Raw genomic sequence first — 18,346 nt, forward strand, 5'->3', positions numbered from 1 at the left:
CATATTTGTTTACTTGGTTATTTCCTTTTCTTATCATTATTATTTATTCATTCATTATTTGTTTTCTCATTCATTCATTCTTTATTTATTTTATTTTATTTTTCTATCTTTTCTATCTTTCTATCTATCTAACTCTCTCTTTTCACCATCTCCTTTTCACATAATTTTTATATCATAATAATTTCTTCTTCTTCTTCTTCTTCTTCTTCTTCTTCTTCTTCTTCTTCTTCTTCTCAAACTCTCGTTATCATTTTTCTTTTCTTCGCACAGTATTACCTTGACTTCCGAAGTCGCGTGTTTCATTCAATCTTGTCATCTTAATCTCTCTCTCTCTCTCCATCTCTCTCTCTATAAAACTGGTTAAATAGATCAATATAGATTTTCTTACCTGATAAAGTTTTTTTTTCGTCAGAAGTGTCTAAAATACTCTAAAAGTTGAGAAAATTCAGAAGAATTTCTGCGCACCTTTATCTTGTTCGGCATATAAACAGAGTATGTTGATAAAACTTAACTAGTCTCCATGCCGCACAGCGGTTGTATGCAAATGAGCTGGTAATGACGTAAATTACTTGGGAAGAATAACTTTCAACCAATCAGCGGACAGGGTTCACTCCCATATCGTGCGCAATCACTTGAGACGTCATGAAGCCTGATAAATATTCAGTAGTTTCCTTACTTCGCACGCGCACTTTAAACGCGTGCCTCCTTACGTAATAATAAAGCATTTTTCATGCGCGACCTCCCTGACCCCGGCTCTTCTGTCACCCCCCATCCCCTCCCGACCACTCTCTCTCTCTCCTATTCTCTTTTGTTTCCTCCCACCTCCCTCCTCCCCGGCAAGTTTTTTCTTTCACTTCTTTCGTCCCACAAACTTTGTTCTTATTTCGAAAATAATACATTTTAGTGTTTTCTCTTTGATAAGCATTTGATAAGCATTTCTCTCTCTTTTTCTTCTTCTTGTCAATCATTGGTTCCCCCTCCCCCTTACTCCCCCTTACTCCCCATCTCTCCCTCTCTCTCTCTCTCCCTCTCTCCTTCACCCCACAGCCAGTTTAGGAAGATAAACTAATCCTGCCTTTCCCCTCTCCCGCCCGCTCTCTATATTCCCTATCCTCCCTTTTTAAAACTAACCACATTAAAATTAATGATAATAAAACATCGTTTAATAAATTGGCGCAAACTCCACGAATGCGCAATATGATACGTGTATGATTGTGCATAAATGATATGCTTTTATTGAACACCAATGAATTATTCATTGTCATTCTCGACCCAATCCCTCACTCCCAGCACCGACCGATAGGGCTTAAGGTTAATGCAGTCATTACGCCACGAGCAGTACCCTTCCGACCTCGTTTCAACCTGAGGAAGGCAAACTGGGAAAAGTTTGCTAAGGACTTTGACTCCTACATTCAGGACCTACCTGCCACCCCCCAAAACTACGACACCTTTGGAGAGTTGATGAAGAAATCGTCAAGGCGTAACATCCCCCGAGGATGTCGCACAAGCTACATTCAAGGCTTGACGGACCACTCCAAGGTGATGTATGAAGACTACATCGAACACTTCCAGATGGACCCCTTTAGTGAGGAGACACTGGAATCTGGAGAAAATCTGACCAAGGAAATTGGTGAATCTAGAAGGAGGAAGTGGCAGGAATTCATTTAATCCACTGACATGACACATAGCAGCAGGAAGGCATGGAAAACGATCCGGATACTGGGCAATGACTATACAAAGGCCCAACCAAGATCTGAAGTCACTGCTGACCAAGTTGCCCATCAACTCCTATTGAATGGTCGGGGAAACCCTGACCATCACCCCACAAGAGCCAGACTCCCTAAGGTCCCAGACGCTCCAAGCTCTAAAGATGACCCAGGCTTCACTAGACCGTTCACCATGCTTGCTGCATCAAAGCAATGAAAAACAACAAAGCTGCTGGACTTGATGACATCCTCTGCGAGTAGATCAAACAGCTTAGTCCAGGCGCCCTCAACTGGCTTCTCAAAATGTTCAACGAATGTTTGGGCACCAACAACATCCCAAAGCTCTGGAGGAAATCCAAAGTTATTGCCCTGTTGAAGCCTGGTAAAGACGCAGCCAGTCCAAAGAGCTACAGGCCTATCTCCCTACTGTGCCATACATATAAGCTGTTCGAGCGGCTTATTCTCAACCGCATCGCCCCATTCGTGGATGAACATCTCATTCCAGAACAAGCAGGGTTTAGGCCAGGAAAATCATGCACTGGCCAACTCCTAAACCTCACTCAGTTCATTGAGGACGGGTATGAGAGTAAGCTAATCACCGGAGCTGCTTTCGTTGATCTCTCTGCTGCCTACGACACCGTGAACCACAGAATCCTTACCAGGAAGATCTTTGAGCTGACAAAGGACGTGAGACTGACTGGACTCATCCAGACGTTGCTGTCCAATCGGCGATATTTTGTGGTTCTCAATGGGAATCGCAGCAGATGGCGCAGACAGAAAAATGGCCTACCACAAGGAAGTGTGCTCGGACCGTTACTCTTTAACGTGTACACAAATGACCAACCGATCCACCCAAACACCAGGAGCTTCCTCTACGCCGATGATCTCTGCATCGCCACCACGAACCAGTCTTTTGTGAAGTTGGAGGAGTCCCTCAGTGATGCCCTGGCCGGTCTCATCCCATACTATGCGACCAACCACCTGAGAGCTAACCCTGATAAAACTCAGATAAGCGCATTCCACCTCAAGAACAGGGATGCCAACCATCAACTAAGGATCAGCTGGTATGGGAAAAGTCTGAAGCACACTCCCAACCCAGTCTACTTAGGCGTCACATTCGATCGCTCCCTTACCTACAAGAACCACATTGCCAACACAAAGGCAAAAGTTGGAGCCCGCAACAGCATCCTCAAGAAGCTAGCCAACACCAACTGGGGGACTGATGCCAGAACAATCCGGACGACAGCCCTCGCGCTTTGCTTCTCTGCTGCGGAGTATGCATCACCAGTATGGAGTAGGTCGGCCCATGCACCCAAGATTGACCCAGCTCTAAATTCATCTTGCAGAGCGATCACTGGATGCCTTAGGCCAACTAAAGTAGAAGACATCTACCTGCTCTGCGGTATTGCCCCTCCACACGTCAGAAGGTTGGTCTTGTCCCAGAAAGAAAAGGACAAACAAGAAAACAATCCACTCCACCCACTCTTCGAACAACAGCCAGTGGGCAAGCGGCTCAAATCCAGACACAGCTTTCTGCTTTCTGTAGAGCCTCTTAATACTAGCCCTCATCACAACCAAAGGATGACTTTGTGGTCTAACCACCTTCAGACCACTCCACATAAACTCTCCCTCAGCCCGAAGGAATCCCTCGCAACCGGCTCCAGTGAGACTTGGCCTACCTGGCTTAGCCTCAACCGCCTAAGAACTGGCTACGGTCGACGCAGAGTCCTAATGCAGAGGTGGGGTCTAGGAGACGAACAAACGGCATGTGAATGCGGCCAGGAACAGACAATGGAACACCTGCTAGTCTGCCCACTTCTGCCAGAGCCATGCACCCAAGATGACCTGGAAGCCGTGAATTGCCGTGCCATAGCCTGAGTGGACCACTGGACGGGACTTGTGTAGTGACTCGATAAGAAGAAGAAGAATTATTCATGAAATATCAGTTGCCAAAAGGTTGTCAGCTTACACACGCAAACACTGTTCTGATCATAAGTCATCCACTCGTTCAGTACTTTCACTTCAGTTTTCAATCAATCAATAACTAACCTAGCACAATGAGACAAAAACAACAATCTTGTTTTCGCCCCTTTATTATATTTTTTTGTCGGTACTACATACACACAATCGGGAAACTTGGTAGAGTTGGGTTTTTCAATATGGTCTATGTACAATAGCTTTCGATTTTCAGGTAAAAGTGTACTATAAATGAGTTCGTTTTAAAAGGTCAACAAAACAATAATAAAATGTAACTATTTGCAGCATTCTTCTATCATAATAAGTGTATTCTTCATCACCAAGATAGAACCATAAATGACAAGATATACATGTATTATATTGCATACAGTCTGTTGAGAGCGAGAAGGGCATTCTCTCGCGTGTCACGTGGTAACTCAAAGTAATTGCAGCTACATGCCATTTACCATTTCAATACAGCAATACCCTCATTTTATTCTGAGTTTATTCTGAGTAACCATACGTATACACCATGCAGTCCAAACTGTAAGCAAAGTGAATAAGTTTTGATATTTCAACAAAGAAATATAATCAAGACCAAATACAATATTATGTAAATTTCATAAAATTTAACCTTGAGGGTTACACTTCAAATAACATCGTAATCAGATTCTCAACTCAAGACTTGCAAGTCTTGCTGTATCTTTTACTCCTCCGTTGACTCTGATTTGATTTTGATTTGATTTTCTTTTCTTATGCATTTATGTAAGTACACTGTTTTTTGATAACAATAATAATATACGGTAAAGTACAATAAGTATTTTTCTGACAATTTATCATAAATAAGGAAATACATATATACATATATAAATTGTTATTTTCAAAAATACTAAATTTCCTCATACATTATAAAACAGTTTAAAATTATATGCGGAAGAAGGACTGTCATTGTAAGCAGATTGCTCGATAATACGACAGCCCCAAACAAAACTCATGAAATAGATTAACACATTTTATTAAGCAGAAATGGATAGGTAATTGAAAATACAAATTTTGATGATGGTGATATTGACAATGCAGATGAGGAGGATGATGATGATGATGAAGATGATGATGATAATGATGATGATGACGATGGTGATAATGATTCGAATGAAACTTGGTTCTGTAATTGACCTATATTCCCTCACACTTCTCTAGATTCCTTTTTCATGTCTCATCTGGCGCGTCGGAAGCAGTTTCTTTCTCTCTTCCTTTCCCTTTTCTTTAACATACATGTTTTGAAGAGTGAGGGGGGCTGGAGCCCCGAGCCCCGCCTTTCTGCAGGCCCTGACATGAAGGCTTCTAAATAAGCACATTTTTAGCCTGAATGTAAAGTTTGGAATTTGTAATTTTCCAACGAACGCATAACAAAGTATAATTTACCCCCCAAAATGAGAAATCCCGGAAAATCATGTCATTTCAGCAAAAATTTTAAATCACTGAAATCGAATTAGAAGAAAAAAACGCGTTTGAATTTTATTGGGAGGCGGCACGACGTCGAGGAACAGCACCAGGTCGACGTTGCGGAGCAGCCTGTAGAGATGGCGGTTGCAGAACAGTCGGTGGAGTAGTCGAAACAGCCGGTGGAGGTTGAGGATCATCCGGTGGAGATTGCGGGACAGCATTCGGTGGAGCTAGCGGGACTACATGAGGCTGGATAAAATAAAAGGGCATAATAAAAATAATATATTAGTTGTAATGATAAAATCATATCTAGTTAGAACAAAAGAGGGAAAACATAAATTATCAAATACATTTTAAAACTTTTACCACAATGCAAGTCCTTAAGATTATGTTATAAAATAGTGTGAGGCATCCCTCATTTACCTTGGGTGGGGTGTGTGTCTTCCCTGTCGCTTTCCAGGTCATCGTACAGGTTCTGTCTTCACCAAGCATGTCGGTCTTAATGCAATGATGAGTTGTGTGTCCCATCAATGACTTGAGTTCTCCAAAGATCTTTTGGACTGCTTGGGTTACCGGCTCTCCGCGTGCATTGTGGCTGGTGACACCGGCATGGCGGAGGAAAAGCTCTGCCTGCCCGATCAGACGTCGCGTCACTCTGACGTAGTCGGCAGTGGTGATGGACCTCTTTATCCGCACCATAGGACTGACGAATTCCTCTAGATCGATGGGACGACGGTCGCAGAAGATTCTAACTGCCGTTGATAGGGTGCGGGCGAAAATGGAGACTTCAAACCCAGTCCACCCCACAGCTTCTGGTTCTGCTTCATTATGTTAAAGATCTCCTTGATGTGTTGGAGCTTGATGGAGGCCGCTCTATTGTTCTGGGGTTGCGACAGATCGTACCAGGAGCGGATCCAGCCGGTGGCAAAAAAAAAGGGGGGGGGGGCCCAAATATTGGGAAAATATTTAGTGGCGAATCATCCTGCCGAATAAGGGGAGTGGGGGGGGGGGGGGGTAAGAGCATTTACATAGGCCTTTTTTTTGCGGGGGGTCCAGTTTTTGAGGAAAAATTTTACGCCGACTCAGCCCGGGAGGGGGGGGGGGAGGCAAAATTATAAAAATACATTATTTTTATTTTTTCTTTCTTTTTGGAGGGTCGACAGTGGGGCCGCTTTTGTTTTTTGTTTAATAAAAGGTAAAATTTACTTTACTATCCTATCTAAAAAAAACATTTTGGGGGACTAGGGGGGGGGGGGGGCGGGCCTGTCTGAAGGATCGAATGAGCGAGATTTATCATGTTTCATTTGGGCATATTATTTGTGAGAAAGTTATCTGATCAAGAATAAGGGGTTGTATCGAAGGTTATATTTGATAATTTAATGAAATTAGCAGAAGTGTTGTTTTTCTAACTAGTACATAATTGCCTTCGTATACGTGTAAGTAAAGGGAAGGTAGTCGGTAAGGCAGGTATATAGGCCTATATAGGCCCTATATAATATGAGAGAAAAATGTTCATATTTCAATTTGTTCTATTTTTATGCATAGATACTAACAAAAAGCCCACTTTAATGTTTGCTTACAAAGAAATAGTGATAATATGATAAGATGAGGATAACAATTTACTTTAACGGATTGGAAATTCGGTTCAGGAGCGCCCCTGTACGATGTGTCTCAATTTAGGGTTTCTGAGTGGTCTAGGCACCGTGCGTTACAAAATAAAAAGATCACTGCGCACGCACGCCGAGTAGCCGCGAAGCCTGTTTCAAATCGGGCAAAACTAGTTTTCCATGCAATCGAAAACGGGCTGACCAGATGAAACTTATAAAAAAAAAGCAGAAACACGAAGTTGAAAACGATCCAGAGACTCCTAATAAATTGCGTTACTGACTAATTAATTATGTCATTACAAATCTTAGTTTTCAGTTTTCTTATGTATAACTGATTTTCTTATAAGACTGAAGATATGGCGTATATATTCAATACTGAATAAACGCCATTAAACTATTACCAACAACAATAACAACGGTAAGGCAGGATTGTGTATTTAGATATTTCCACTACATTTGATCCGATACGTCCATCCAGGCCAGCCTCACCCCCATATTCTGGTCTGATTTCTTTAGAGCAGTGAAACGTATGTAGACAAAAGGGTGATGATAATAAGTGACTGTTAAGTGTTAGGCAGGTGCGGATCCAGGTATTTTTTTTGCTCCCAATTTTTTTAAATCGCGCCGGCCGAAAATCCCATCAGGGGGGGGGGGGGGGGGGGGGAGGTAGTGTGAGCACTAGTTTTTTTTTTTTGGCCCTCGAAAAGTTTAAAAATTGCACCCACCCCCCTCCCTTTGAGCGCCAGGGGGGGGGGGGCATCTCAAAAAAAAGGATCCGCCACTGCACATAGATACGGGAAAGGTAATCTCTTGTGAGCATGACTGATGCATTTTTTTCAGATCCAATAGAGCCCATTTTGAGCTCCAATCTTTTCCATATGTTTTTTTTTATCTTCACACGTTAACAGAATCGCGGCCGGTTACAGTGACACATCTGTATATGATCGTTCTAATTCGTGAATACCAAAGGACCGAGCTGTGCATGGAACGAATCAATATTGAACTTTGCTGAGGATGAGATGAATATTTCTTGAACGGGAAAATTAGTTACCATATGTTATCGGTGAGTCGATTATTTTCAATTATTATTTAACAGATGCGACCAAGCTCGGCATTGTACTAATTGGGCATTTTTTGAGCTGAAGCATTTAAAAATGGCATTTCAGATCATGCAAATGTTTTCCCGTCAACTTACCTCAGCGTTAGCTCATAAAACACGCGTTGGAAGCTTCTCTTTGGCAGTCCTGGCATTGTCTGCTTGTATTTTATTCGGGACACAAAAACATTATTGGACAAACTTATCCACCGTGAAAGAAAATCCAGTTTTCAAAGCAATTACGGGCACGAGTGATGTCAGGAAATCTGCCAAAGTCGATGAGCCCCCTCCGTTTATTATTCTCATGGCGCAATGGCGTTTTGGATCTACTGCACTTGGAGAGCTTTTCAACCAGAATCAAGAACTCTTCTACATCTTCGAATCACTCTGGCCAACTACAGAATTAAGAAAATTAAAGAATGTAACGCAGAACACTCCGGAAAACAAAGAAATGGCAAGAGATATACTTCGCGGTTTCGCCAAGTGCGATTTCAAAACGGACTATGTGAAGATTTTAAGTAATTGGGATGGTTCTGCTAATTCTGGCCATAACAGAGGACTCTGTTTAAACAGTAAATCTTGCAGAATGCACTCAGCAAGCGCTCTCGGGGACTTTTGCAAAGAATTTAAAGGTAGACTAGCCACAAAGATCCTCCACGCCGATCTAGACCTTCTGAAGCCGCTGGTGGATGAGGACGGTATCAATCTCAAAATTATCCACCTTGTTCGGGATCCCCGTGGAGCTACCTCGTCCAGAATAGAGTACCTGAACTTCAATTATCCGCGAAATGTGGCTAAAGCACGGCCTTTCTTCCCGAACTTGGGCCGCCTTAAACCGCTTGGTCTTCTTGATGATATTCCAGAGTACATGCTTCCCGTTCAAGAGATAAACGATAACAACCCTACAGTTCGAGGGTTGTGCCAGTGGATCAGGGAGAACACGAAGAGATCATCCGACCCATTGCCTCCATGGTTACAAGGACGATACCATCTTGTTATTTACGAGGACTTCGCCAAAGCCCCTTTGACAGAGGCTGAAAAGATTTACAACTTTATCGGGATGCCACTCAAACCAGAACTCAAGAAGTTTGTCCACAACATGACTAAATCAAACTCCAGTGACACATCTATATTTTCAACTTCAAAGGATGCGCACAAAACAGCCAATAAGTGGATGAAGTACTTGACAGATATGGAAGAGAGACAAATCGTAAAGGAGTGCCTGGATGTCCTGCAACTCCTGGGATACGAACCGAATCGCACCAGGATTCTTCCAGAGAGTTGATGGTTAATTTCACTCGGAAACAGGGTAAATGATATTGTCCAACAAAGCGCCAAAGCTCTGCAGGAATGTAAGGAGGACTTTATACACATAATTGTTTTGATATTATTGATATTACATGAGTATTTAAAATCCTTTTGCATCCAAGCCAATTTTATCTCTTCCAAAATGCATTGATAACGCCTTTACCTTGCGGTGACAAAGCGCTGCACACAGGGCTTCTGAGCATCAGATGCGGCGCTCCCCGTTGAGGGGTTGGGCAAGAACGAACTGTGCTCCTTTTAGAATATAATCGTGCTCATTTTCAACGCTATAATGTCCCTTCTCTATGTAGGTCATTTTAATATAAAGAGTGTGCCATCTTTACACTGACGGGGGGGGGGGGGGGGGGGGGGGGGTAGTGAGCACTTATTTTTTTCTTCTTCTTCATTTTGCCCCCCGAAATTTGCCAAAAGTGCCGACCAATATTTCGGGGGGGGGGGGGGGGTAGAAAGCACTAACATTTTTGTTTTTGCCCCCGACAAAAAAAATAGAAATGTTTTACTTTTTTGTCAGCCCAAGGTGGGGGGTAGATCCGCCCCTTGGGAGGATAAAGAATGAAATATGGTACATTTAAAAAAGCAATATCCATACCATACCGCTGCAAAATCGAAGTGACATCATGCAGACCCTGATTGTGGCAAATCAGTGTTTTATTGGTTTTTGTGTTGTGTGTATTTGTTTTATATTATTTTGAAGGCTTAACTTGTCCACTCCTTTCGCTTTCGTTTGTCTTTTGTGATCCAGTCGAAACGGGTTTTTTGAAGTCTGGCAACAACACTCGTGTCAACCTAGATCCCGAGGGTGTTTCATCAATCCTTAAAATTGATCTTTTATTTGATCGGATCAACTTTAAGGGCCTAAAATTGATTTCGATTTAAGGCCCTGTTTCATCAATCAAATAAAAATCAAAGTTTAGCTTAAAATTGATTTGATGGAACAGCTCACAAGTATAAATTTTAAGCTAAAATTGTTTAAGCCTTAATATTTATTTGTAAAGATCAATATCAAATTTAGTTGATGAAACACCCCTCGACTAATATACTCGATACGCTATGTAGAATGTAAATCATTAAAGAGAAGTTTCATTGATTTTAAAAACTAACTTTGTTGTCATTATTGCAAAGGTGAAACTTTGATTGGAGAAGGTTATCAAAATTCAATGTTTGGAAACATTCGAAGTAATGATGATCAACAATTACAAAACGCTTAGATACAGCCCCGGCATAGCACCTGAACAGCTCTCCGATCACTGCTGAGATGTGTGACGTCACATGTTGAACATGATGTGCACTTGCTCGACGATGTCCGATGACATCTCACACAATTTCAGTGCCTGTTTTGTCATCTTTTCTTCAGTTATTTCTCTTACTTCACTTCCCTCAGGCGAAATGTTTAATCTATTGCCTCACTCTACCCTGTGCATGGTATTATTTTGATGAAAAATGCAAGGATAAGGAAAGAAAAGCTAGGTTGACCCCCCTGGCTCCCGGTCTACGACCCCCCAGGAAATGAAGGAGGGGTCTGAAAATTTGAACCCCATCATTTTTGGCCAATTGGGACCCTTTTGAAGCCAAAACAGCAACAAAAAAAAAAAATCAACTTTGGCACAAAAATCCTACGGGATTACATACCATACCGCACTATATGTTTTGTGCACTGTGTTTTACTATGCTTGCAACATGTACGATTGTGTAATGCAGATTCCTTTTGGAGTTGGATTCTATTCGTTGGATTTATGTGCAGCTGTTAACCAGCCTATTGTCTTGGACAATAGGCTATGGCTTCTATCACGGAATCCACCTTGAGAATTCCTTTTGTTCTGGTTTTACTTCTTTTATTGGGATCACCTCAGGCATTCAAGCTACAAACACCAACTTGCCATTGTCAGATCGACGTATGTTTAAATATCATGGACCTATTATGACTAATGAATAAATAAATAAATAAATTGATGAAGATGACGCAAATATTTGTTTTAATTCAAGATTTTTTAATTAAGACCATAACGAGACTTAACAAAGAGAATGTATATAATACCTATATGTAAAACATGTACAGAAATATACACCAGTTGAAGATATATGCCGACATACAGTAGTAAGAATCATCCAAGTTCCTGTAAATGATTGATGATGATTGTGTTTTTATTGTCCGAGGAGCAGTCTGAATATTTACCCTTAATATTTCTGCTGAAAGCAAAAAAAACACAGTCGAATACAGTTATACAAGAAACAATGATTTACTAGACGTCTCATGCACATATTATGACTTATCTAGCTTCTAAATTCTTACGAGCGAGTGAGAGAAAAATAAAGCGTATTTAGATAGCATTGACTGTTTGTGTTCTATATACATTGATCATTTCAATAATTATCTATCCTTAAATTAGGTATATACTTTTAGATTAGATAATAACTGAAAGAGACCATCGGCTGCTTCTATAAAGGCCTATAGGTGACGATGGCTCGTCCCTTTCTCGTCTCTGTTGGCATCCCCCTTTCCCCCTATTTTGTAGTTCCCTTTGTAGAACTTTACGGACTTTTTAATTACTCATTATTCCTAAGTATCATTTGAGGTGTTCACACTTGTACAAGAATGGCTTTTTAGAAGACCCCTCTGTTTTCAACATGTATTTCTACGTTTATTTTAAATGTTTTTAATTGATGTTTAATGTTTTATTGTAACATGAATAAATTGAAATTGAAATTGAAAAAATTAGGAACTTTCTTATTTTGAATGCGGGTCTTTGCTCAAACTGTCACTGACCTGCTCCTCTCATTTTTCTACTTCTATAAAAATCAAATTATATCAGGGTGGACTTTTCCTTTAAAATGTCATAAGACAGGGCTAAGGAATAGGAAAATACAAAATAAATTGTAAACATTTCTATTGCATCTATCCCTTCTTATCTCTTTATTTACCATGAATCATCAACCCCCGCCCCCCCCCCTGGATCCGCCACTGCTTTTAGGTGATTACGAAGCATGGATGATTGATTGCTCGAGGGTTGATGCTGTGCAATAAAAGGATGTAGATTTACTTCTCACAGGGTGTGGAATCGATCATATAGGGTATAAAATTCAACCCCACGGGTGTAAATTTGAACCCATTTTTCATGAAAATGGAACCAAAAGGTGTTAATTAAGCACCATTGGGTGCAAATTTCACTCCTTAAAGGGAGTAAAATCATAACCATGGGGTGCAAATTTACACCTTCTTGTGGGATGTTAATTTACTCCCTACATTGGGGAGTAGATTTACTCCCTGAGGGGTGTCACTTATGCGACAAGCATTTACTCCCTATAGGGAGTAAATTTACACCTCTTTTTCTCTGTGTGTACTATGGGCTTCAAACCGTTCTAAAGACATCTTGTGTGTGATTTCTATGAACACCCTGACAGAAAGGTATATATCTTTTCTTATTTTTTCAAGAAGGCACACATTAGACATGCATCAAACTGTAGAGCTTGATTGTGTTGTTCTGTTCACTGAACCTGCGTCGTGAAGAAGGGCTTTGAGCCATTCCGATGGATGAGGAATATTGTGAAACCTGCATGTAAACATGCTTCTGAAGACGACCTTGAAGCAGGGATGACGCGCTGCGTAAATCATAGGGTTCAAACAGTTAGGGAGAAGCACAAGACCGGCTAGATATGCTGTGTGTAATCCAAGGTGTGGTGAATACAGATTCAGTGCGAAAGGCAAAACACAGATGAAGAAGACTACCACAACAAGAGCCAAATTTTTGGTGATATTGATCTGTTTGACACTTGGGCCCTTTCGCGATGACTGCTGGTTGGTTCTGCCATCGATTGCCAGGTTGTCATTGGATTCTCTCAGCCTGCTGCGTGTGTTGATGACATGTCCCCGGACAAAACGGTAGATTGCAATGTAGCAGAAGAATATGATGAAGGTACAACCAGTAAAGATGATCGAGGCTATACTTTGAAAGACGATAGCTAAAGGATGTTCCAAATCCCACATACAGGATCTGAAGTTGGGAGCATACACTATCCCACCCGTTGCGGGAATCAGCTGAGGCATCACCAGAACTAGGAACGGAAACAGCCACACAAGTGCTACCATGAAGGCATTTCCACGGTGTGTGTAGATCTTCTGTTGTACTCTCTTACCCTTGGTGATGATAATGTAACGGTTGACTGCAATTGCAGTTAAAGTCAGGATGCTGGTTGGGTTAGACCAGATGAATATCGTTCCCAGCAGATCACACATCCCTTTCCCAAAAGGCCATCCAGACTCAGAGAGCACTGATATGCCTTGGAATGGCAGAGAGACAGATGAGATGAAATCAGATATAGAGAGACTCACCACAAAAACATTTGTGGAGTTCTGGAGGTCCTTGGAGAGAGAGACGGCCAGGAGCACCAATAAGTTACCTATCATACCAAGTATTCCTATGGTGATCCCCAAAGAGGCGATGATTGTAGCATCTGTTTGACTGGTGTAGATCAAGGGTATGGTTGGTTCTGCAGTGGTAGTGACATTCAACGTGCTCCCTATTATGTCTGTTGTCAAGAAATCCATGATGATTCACATGCAGGCTGGTTTCCTTAAAACAAAAATGTACACCAAAAAATACGTCAAATTACAAATTACAACAAAATTGTTAAGAGTGATTCAAATATTTTGTATATTTTGTATATTGAAAACATTCTAAAACATACATTTATGTTTCTTGAGTCAATCGTTCGAAATATTTTCTCTCTTACCCATTCGTGAGTAAAGATGCTTGCCGCAACACAAATCTATTTTCCTTTTTCCCCAGCTAGAATTAGAAATGTTTTAGAGTCTTTAAAACATTTCAGTATGATGTTGTCTAGTGGACAGTCACTGTATACATTTCATCACAGGCTTTAAGTACGTTAGTAGCTTTGGTAGGACACTCTGTATGACTTCTGAATGCCTCAGTATTACTTAATTGGTGGATAGGAAGAAAATTACTCACAATGCTCGACTGCAATCTGTGTCGTTCTTCCTGTGTATGTCCTACATATCCTACACATCCGATAAAAAAACTGCATCTAGAACAGGAACTGCTTTTTGATTGGACCTTCCAACTATCGGAAGTGTCCGACCATCATGTAAAATTCGCTCTTGAAATATATTTGTATAGCTGTTAAGTATGAACAGTGTCAAGTATTTTTCTAAAATGGCATTATATCTGATTGAATTGACCTTGATATTCATACCTGCAGGAAAACACATCCTGTTCATATCCTGTTATGTCACTATTATAACCTCAGTTTCCTGTCTTTCCTATCCTATGTATTTCACTTTGTAAGCAATGTGGACAGTATGGCATGCATTGTAATTCTATATAGTACAATTCTGTAGATCGGTTTTCTTTCGATACGAGCACATGAAATCACAAGTGATGTTGGCTTGTTTTATTAGTTTTCATTCCATGTTTTCGTATTAGAATAGTGTCTTTAGTGGATCTTTTGAGATCTTTGAAGCATTTTACACTTTGTAAGCAATGTGGACAGTATGGCATGCATTGTAATTCTATATAGTACAATTCTGTAGATCGGTTTTCTTTCGATACGAGCACATGAAATCACAAGTGATGTTGGCTTGTTTTATTAGTTTTCATTCCATGTTTTCGTATTAGAATAGTGTCTTTAGTGGATCTTTTGAGATCTTTGAAGCATTTTACACTTTGGTCACAATGCGCTCAATAACCACTGGTGTATACGAATGTGGGGGGGGGGGGGTATCACATTTGAGTTTTAACACATCTATTCAAGGCGAGCCGAATATCTCGCAAAAATAGCAGATATCTATTTATTATGAAGCTGACAAGACTCGAGATCGCGCCTGAGCGTCATATTCTGACGCTAAAATTATTTCGATCCCGTCCCCAATTCTACTGAGAGTTGTTTACCAAATCATACACGCAACACAACTCACAAGCGAGATGAAGGCTATACAGGCTCTCAGTTGATTATTATTTCGTGCTGCCAGTCTTGGCTGTAAAATGTAATTTTAGTGTGTCATGCCAATCGGGTTACTCTTAATATTGAGCGTCGTTCAGATATGACACAACGAAATCGCAGCGTTTTTTGTCTGTCTTCTTTTCTTCTTCTGAATATATACATAACAACGAAAAAATGTAATGCACTTCAAATTGCTCAGTGAATACACGAAAGTCCTATATGGCCCGCAGTTGCCATTCATTTACATGGCGGCTTTCATTTTTGCGGTGCTTCACCGCGCCATATCTGAACAAGTGTTAGGCTAGTACACAGATGAGACAATAAAGATGATTCAATTCAACTCAATTAAGTTTATTTCACTTCTATTTAAAAACCTAAAATAACAATGACATTTCACAATATTATACATCGTCTTAGTCTGAATAAATTAATTTCGTCCTGTCTCCGATAAGAGGTGTCGCTACAACTTACATCTTCCACCTTTTTTTTCTCCACGAAGTTGAATTTATTGACTTTTGCACATACGATCATTTTTAATTCAACACTTCCAACAAACCAACCATATTAACCTTGACATTAATGTTTGCGTGAAATTCCTAAAATGTCAATTTAAAAGTTTCAGTAGTTTTAAACACAGAGCAAACTGAAAATGCTAACTAATAACAAAAAAATACACTTTGGCTCAAGAAAATGATGAATTGTTCGATTACCAAGTCAACGTAAATAACAAAAAATATATTTCTAAGTTATGAAATAGAACAAAACCTAGTCATCTGAATCTGGTATTGAAGCACTTCTTCAAAAGTCATCGTCTCAAACTCTCTTCAACCACTCTGAAAATTCCCTACCTTTCCCCTATTTCCTTTTGTTAAATTGTTGATAACAAAGAAAAAGTGCGACTAATGATTAAATGACAATGTATCCCTACTTATTAGGTTTATGAAATGCACACATTGCTGAATTCACAGCATACTTGATACCAAGCGCGTAGCCAGGATTTCATTTTAGGGGGGGGGGGCGGTAGTGTGCACGCAAAGCGTGAGAATAACTTAAAGAGCGCGCTCCCTAGGGAGGTTGGTGCAAGGAGGGGGAGCTTTGAAAGAAGACGATTCGTTGTACCTTTCTCGACTCATAATCCTTGTCTGAATTCAGTCCACCCCTCCTGCGCATAGCGCGGAAGCTTTGACGTATTATTAGACAAAAAAGACGATTCGTTGTACCTTTCTCGACCCTTAATCCTTATCTGTATTCAGTCCCCTCACGCGCGAAGCGCGGAAGTTTTGACCTTTCATTATTTATTAGAGAAAGAAGACGATCCGATGTACCGTTCTCGACTCTTAATCCTTATCTGAATTCAGTTTCCTCCCCTCCCGCGCAAAGCGCGGAAACTTTGAAGTTTCATTAAATTATTAGAGAAAGAAGGCGACTCAAAGTACCGTTCTCGACTCCCGCCACCCCCCCCCCCACTCAGTGTTATTTAGGGTACGCATATACTTGTTCCCTCTTTTTGATAGCACCCCCTATCTGAGGACTGCCACCATTTCCAAACCCCCCTTTCGCGGGCTTTTTGCGGGCTTTTCCTGCCTTGGAGACCCCCCCCCCCCTAAATTCGGATAAATGCTCAATGTACCCCCCTAAATTCGGAATAATTTCTCAGGAGTCCAAAGAGATGAGAGAAAAAAGAAAAAACACCCCCTTTTTAAAGAAATCTCCAGGTGAAAAATCAAATACACCCCCCCTTTTTACAATTTTCGGGCCGGCCGCTTTGTCGCACGAAAAGTACCCCTTTACCGGATATTTTGGCAACACGCATGCAGTCATTCCCACCCCGGAGTGGGGGGGGGGGGGGGTGGGTCTCGACTCTTAATCCTTGTCTGAATTCAGTACCTCCCCCCCTTCTGCGCGAAGCGCGGAAGCTTTGACATATTACTAGACAAAGAAAACGATTCGTTGTACCTTTCCCGACCCTTAATCCTTATCTGTATTCAGTCCCCCTCTTTCGAAGCGCGGAAGCTTTGACGTTTCATTAAATTATTCGAGAAAGAAGACGATTTTTTGTTACCTTTCGACTCTTAATCCTCAATTTGAACTCAATTTCCCCCGTTTCGCGCGAAGCGCGGAAGCTTCGACGTTTCATTAAATTATTAGAGAAAGAAGACGATTCGTTGTACCGTTCTCGACTCCTTTCCCTTTTTCTTCCTACGTCCTCTTACTTTTTTTCTTCTCTTTCTCTCTCTTTTTTGTTTTTTGGCCGGCGTTTTTTTTTTTTTTTTTTTTTTTTGGGGGGGGGGGGGGCTACCACCCCCACCGCCCCTCCCTGGCTACGCGCCTGCTTGATACATGTATGATAATTACATCAAACTACTACTGTTAAAGTACTTTCAACCTAACCAAATATTAACTGCTGTCGTATCTCCAGCGTAGTGAAATAAGTATTAGTCAAGTGCTGAATGTTTAGTACAATGGGCGAGTATATACAATGCAATTATTTTCAGCAGTCGCATAAACGTTTAGACACATTGAAAACAAATACTAATGTCCTTTGCTTTATATTTGGACACATGGTAATACAAGGCATGCAATCAATAATAACAATAATAATAGTAGGCTAATAACTGTTTCTTTAAAAAGCGCTTTAACAGATGGTACCAAAGAGCGTACAATATCAATATTACCCCGGTTATTGGATTCAACTACTATTCCCCACATAAGTGGGTACATTCTCCACTCCCTGGGGAGCATTCTAGCTGGTCCCCTTTTGGCCTTCGTTTATTCTACCGGCTAGCCATTTAACACCTGGGTACAGAGGAGCAATGTAGATAACAAATGCCTTGCTCGAGAACATAACTGTCGCCAAACAATTTTTGAGCGTCAAGTAACGCCTGGCTGGAATGCTCCCCAGGGTGTGGAGATTGTGCACACACTGTGTGTGGGCAAGTATTGAATCCAATGACCGGGGTAATGGTATATCTGTAAAGCTCTGAGAGACATCTTAGATGTATTAAGCGCAATATAAAAGCAGAATATTAGTATTAAAAAAAAAAATTACGACACCTCTACAAATCAAACGTTACGTTTTATTTTACTTTAGATTTCAGATAAAGAAAGATTTAATCAATCTACAAAACAATCATGAAAGTCCATTCGTATTGGCAAAACGTAAAACTAGTAATAACAGTTTTGATCTCAATTCAAAATCTTTACCTCCGAAATATTCAACTGCCTTCGTCACCAATATATGTGACCCGAATTAA

The 18,346-nt window shown here is 40.9% G+C and overlaps 2 protein-coding genes across 3 annotated transcripts; one reads left to right on the top strand and one right to left on the bottom strand.

Annotated features, from left to right (window-relative positions):
• The first annotated feature begins 8,115 nt into the window (after positions 1-8,115).
• LOC115920384 (carbohydrate sulfotransferase 3-like) lies at positions 8,116-9,096 on the top strand. The gene has a single exon (XM_030976107.1). It carries the CDS (start codon positions 8,116-8,118, stop codon positions 9,094-9,096), a length of 981 nt encoding a protein of 326 aa, XP_030831967.1.
• A 2,581-nt stretch (positions 9,097-11,677) lies between these two features.
• On the bottom strand, positions 11,678-14,272 carry LOC754285 (octopamine receptor beta-2R). Of its 2 annotated transcripts, none has more exons than XM_011667579.2 (2): positions 14,102-14,272; positions 11,678-13,705 (listed from the first exon to the last, which is right to left on the bottom strand). In XM_011667579.2, the coding sequence occupies exon 2, from the start codon at positions 13,678-13,680 to the stop codon at positions 12,589-12,591; it is 1,092 nt and encodes a 363-aa protein (XP_011665881.2). In that variant the 5' UTR covers positions 13,681-13,705; positions 14,102-14,272; the 3' UTR covers positions 11,678-12,588. The 2 variants fall into 2 exon arrangements, with proteins under 2 accessions (XP_011665881.2, XP_003725101.2); XM_003725053.3 differs by lacking the exon at positions 14,102-14,272 and adding an exon at positions 13,866-14,092.
• Positions 14,273-18,346: the final 4,074 nt, after the last annotated feature.

This window comes from Strongylocentrotus purpuratus, unplaced genomic scaffold (assembly GCF_000002235.5).
Source record: "Strongylocentrotus purpuratus isolate Spur 01 unplaced genomic scaffold, Spur_5.0 spur5_scaffold_8, whole genome shotgun sequence".
NCBI lineage: Eukaryota > Metazoa > Echinodermata > Echinoidea > Camarodonta > Strongylocentrotidae > Strongylocentrotus > Strongylocentrotus purpuratus.

What these genes read in the sequence shown, in the direction of transcription:
- LOC115920384 (XM_030976107.1), top strand. Translation starts at nt 8,116, where the DNA reads ATGGCGCAATGGCGTTTTGGATCTACTGCACTTGGAGAGCTTTTCAAC.
- LOC754285 (XM_011667579.2), bottom strand. Translation starts at nt 13,680, where the DNA reads ATGGATTTCTTGACAACAGACATAATAGGGAGCACGTTGAATGTCACT.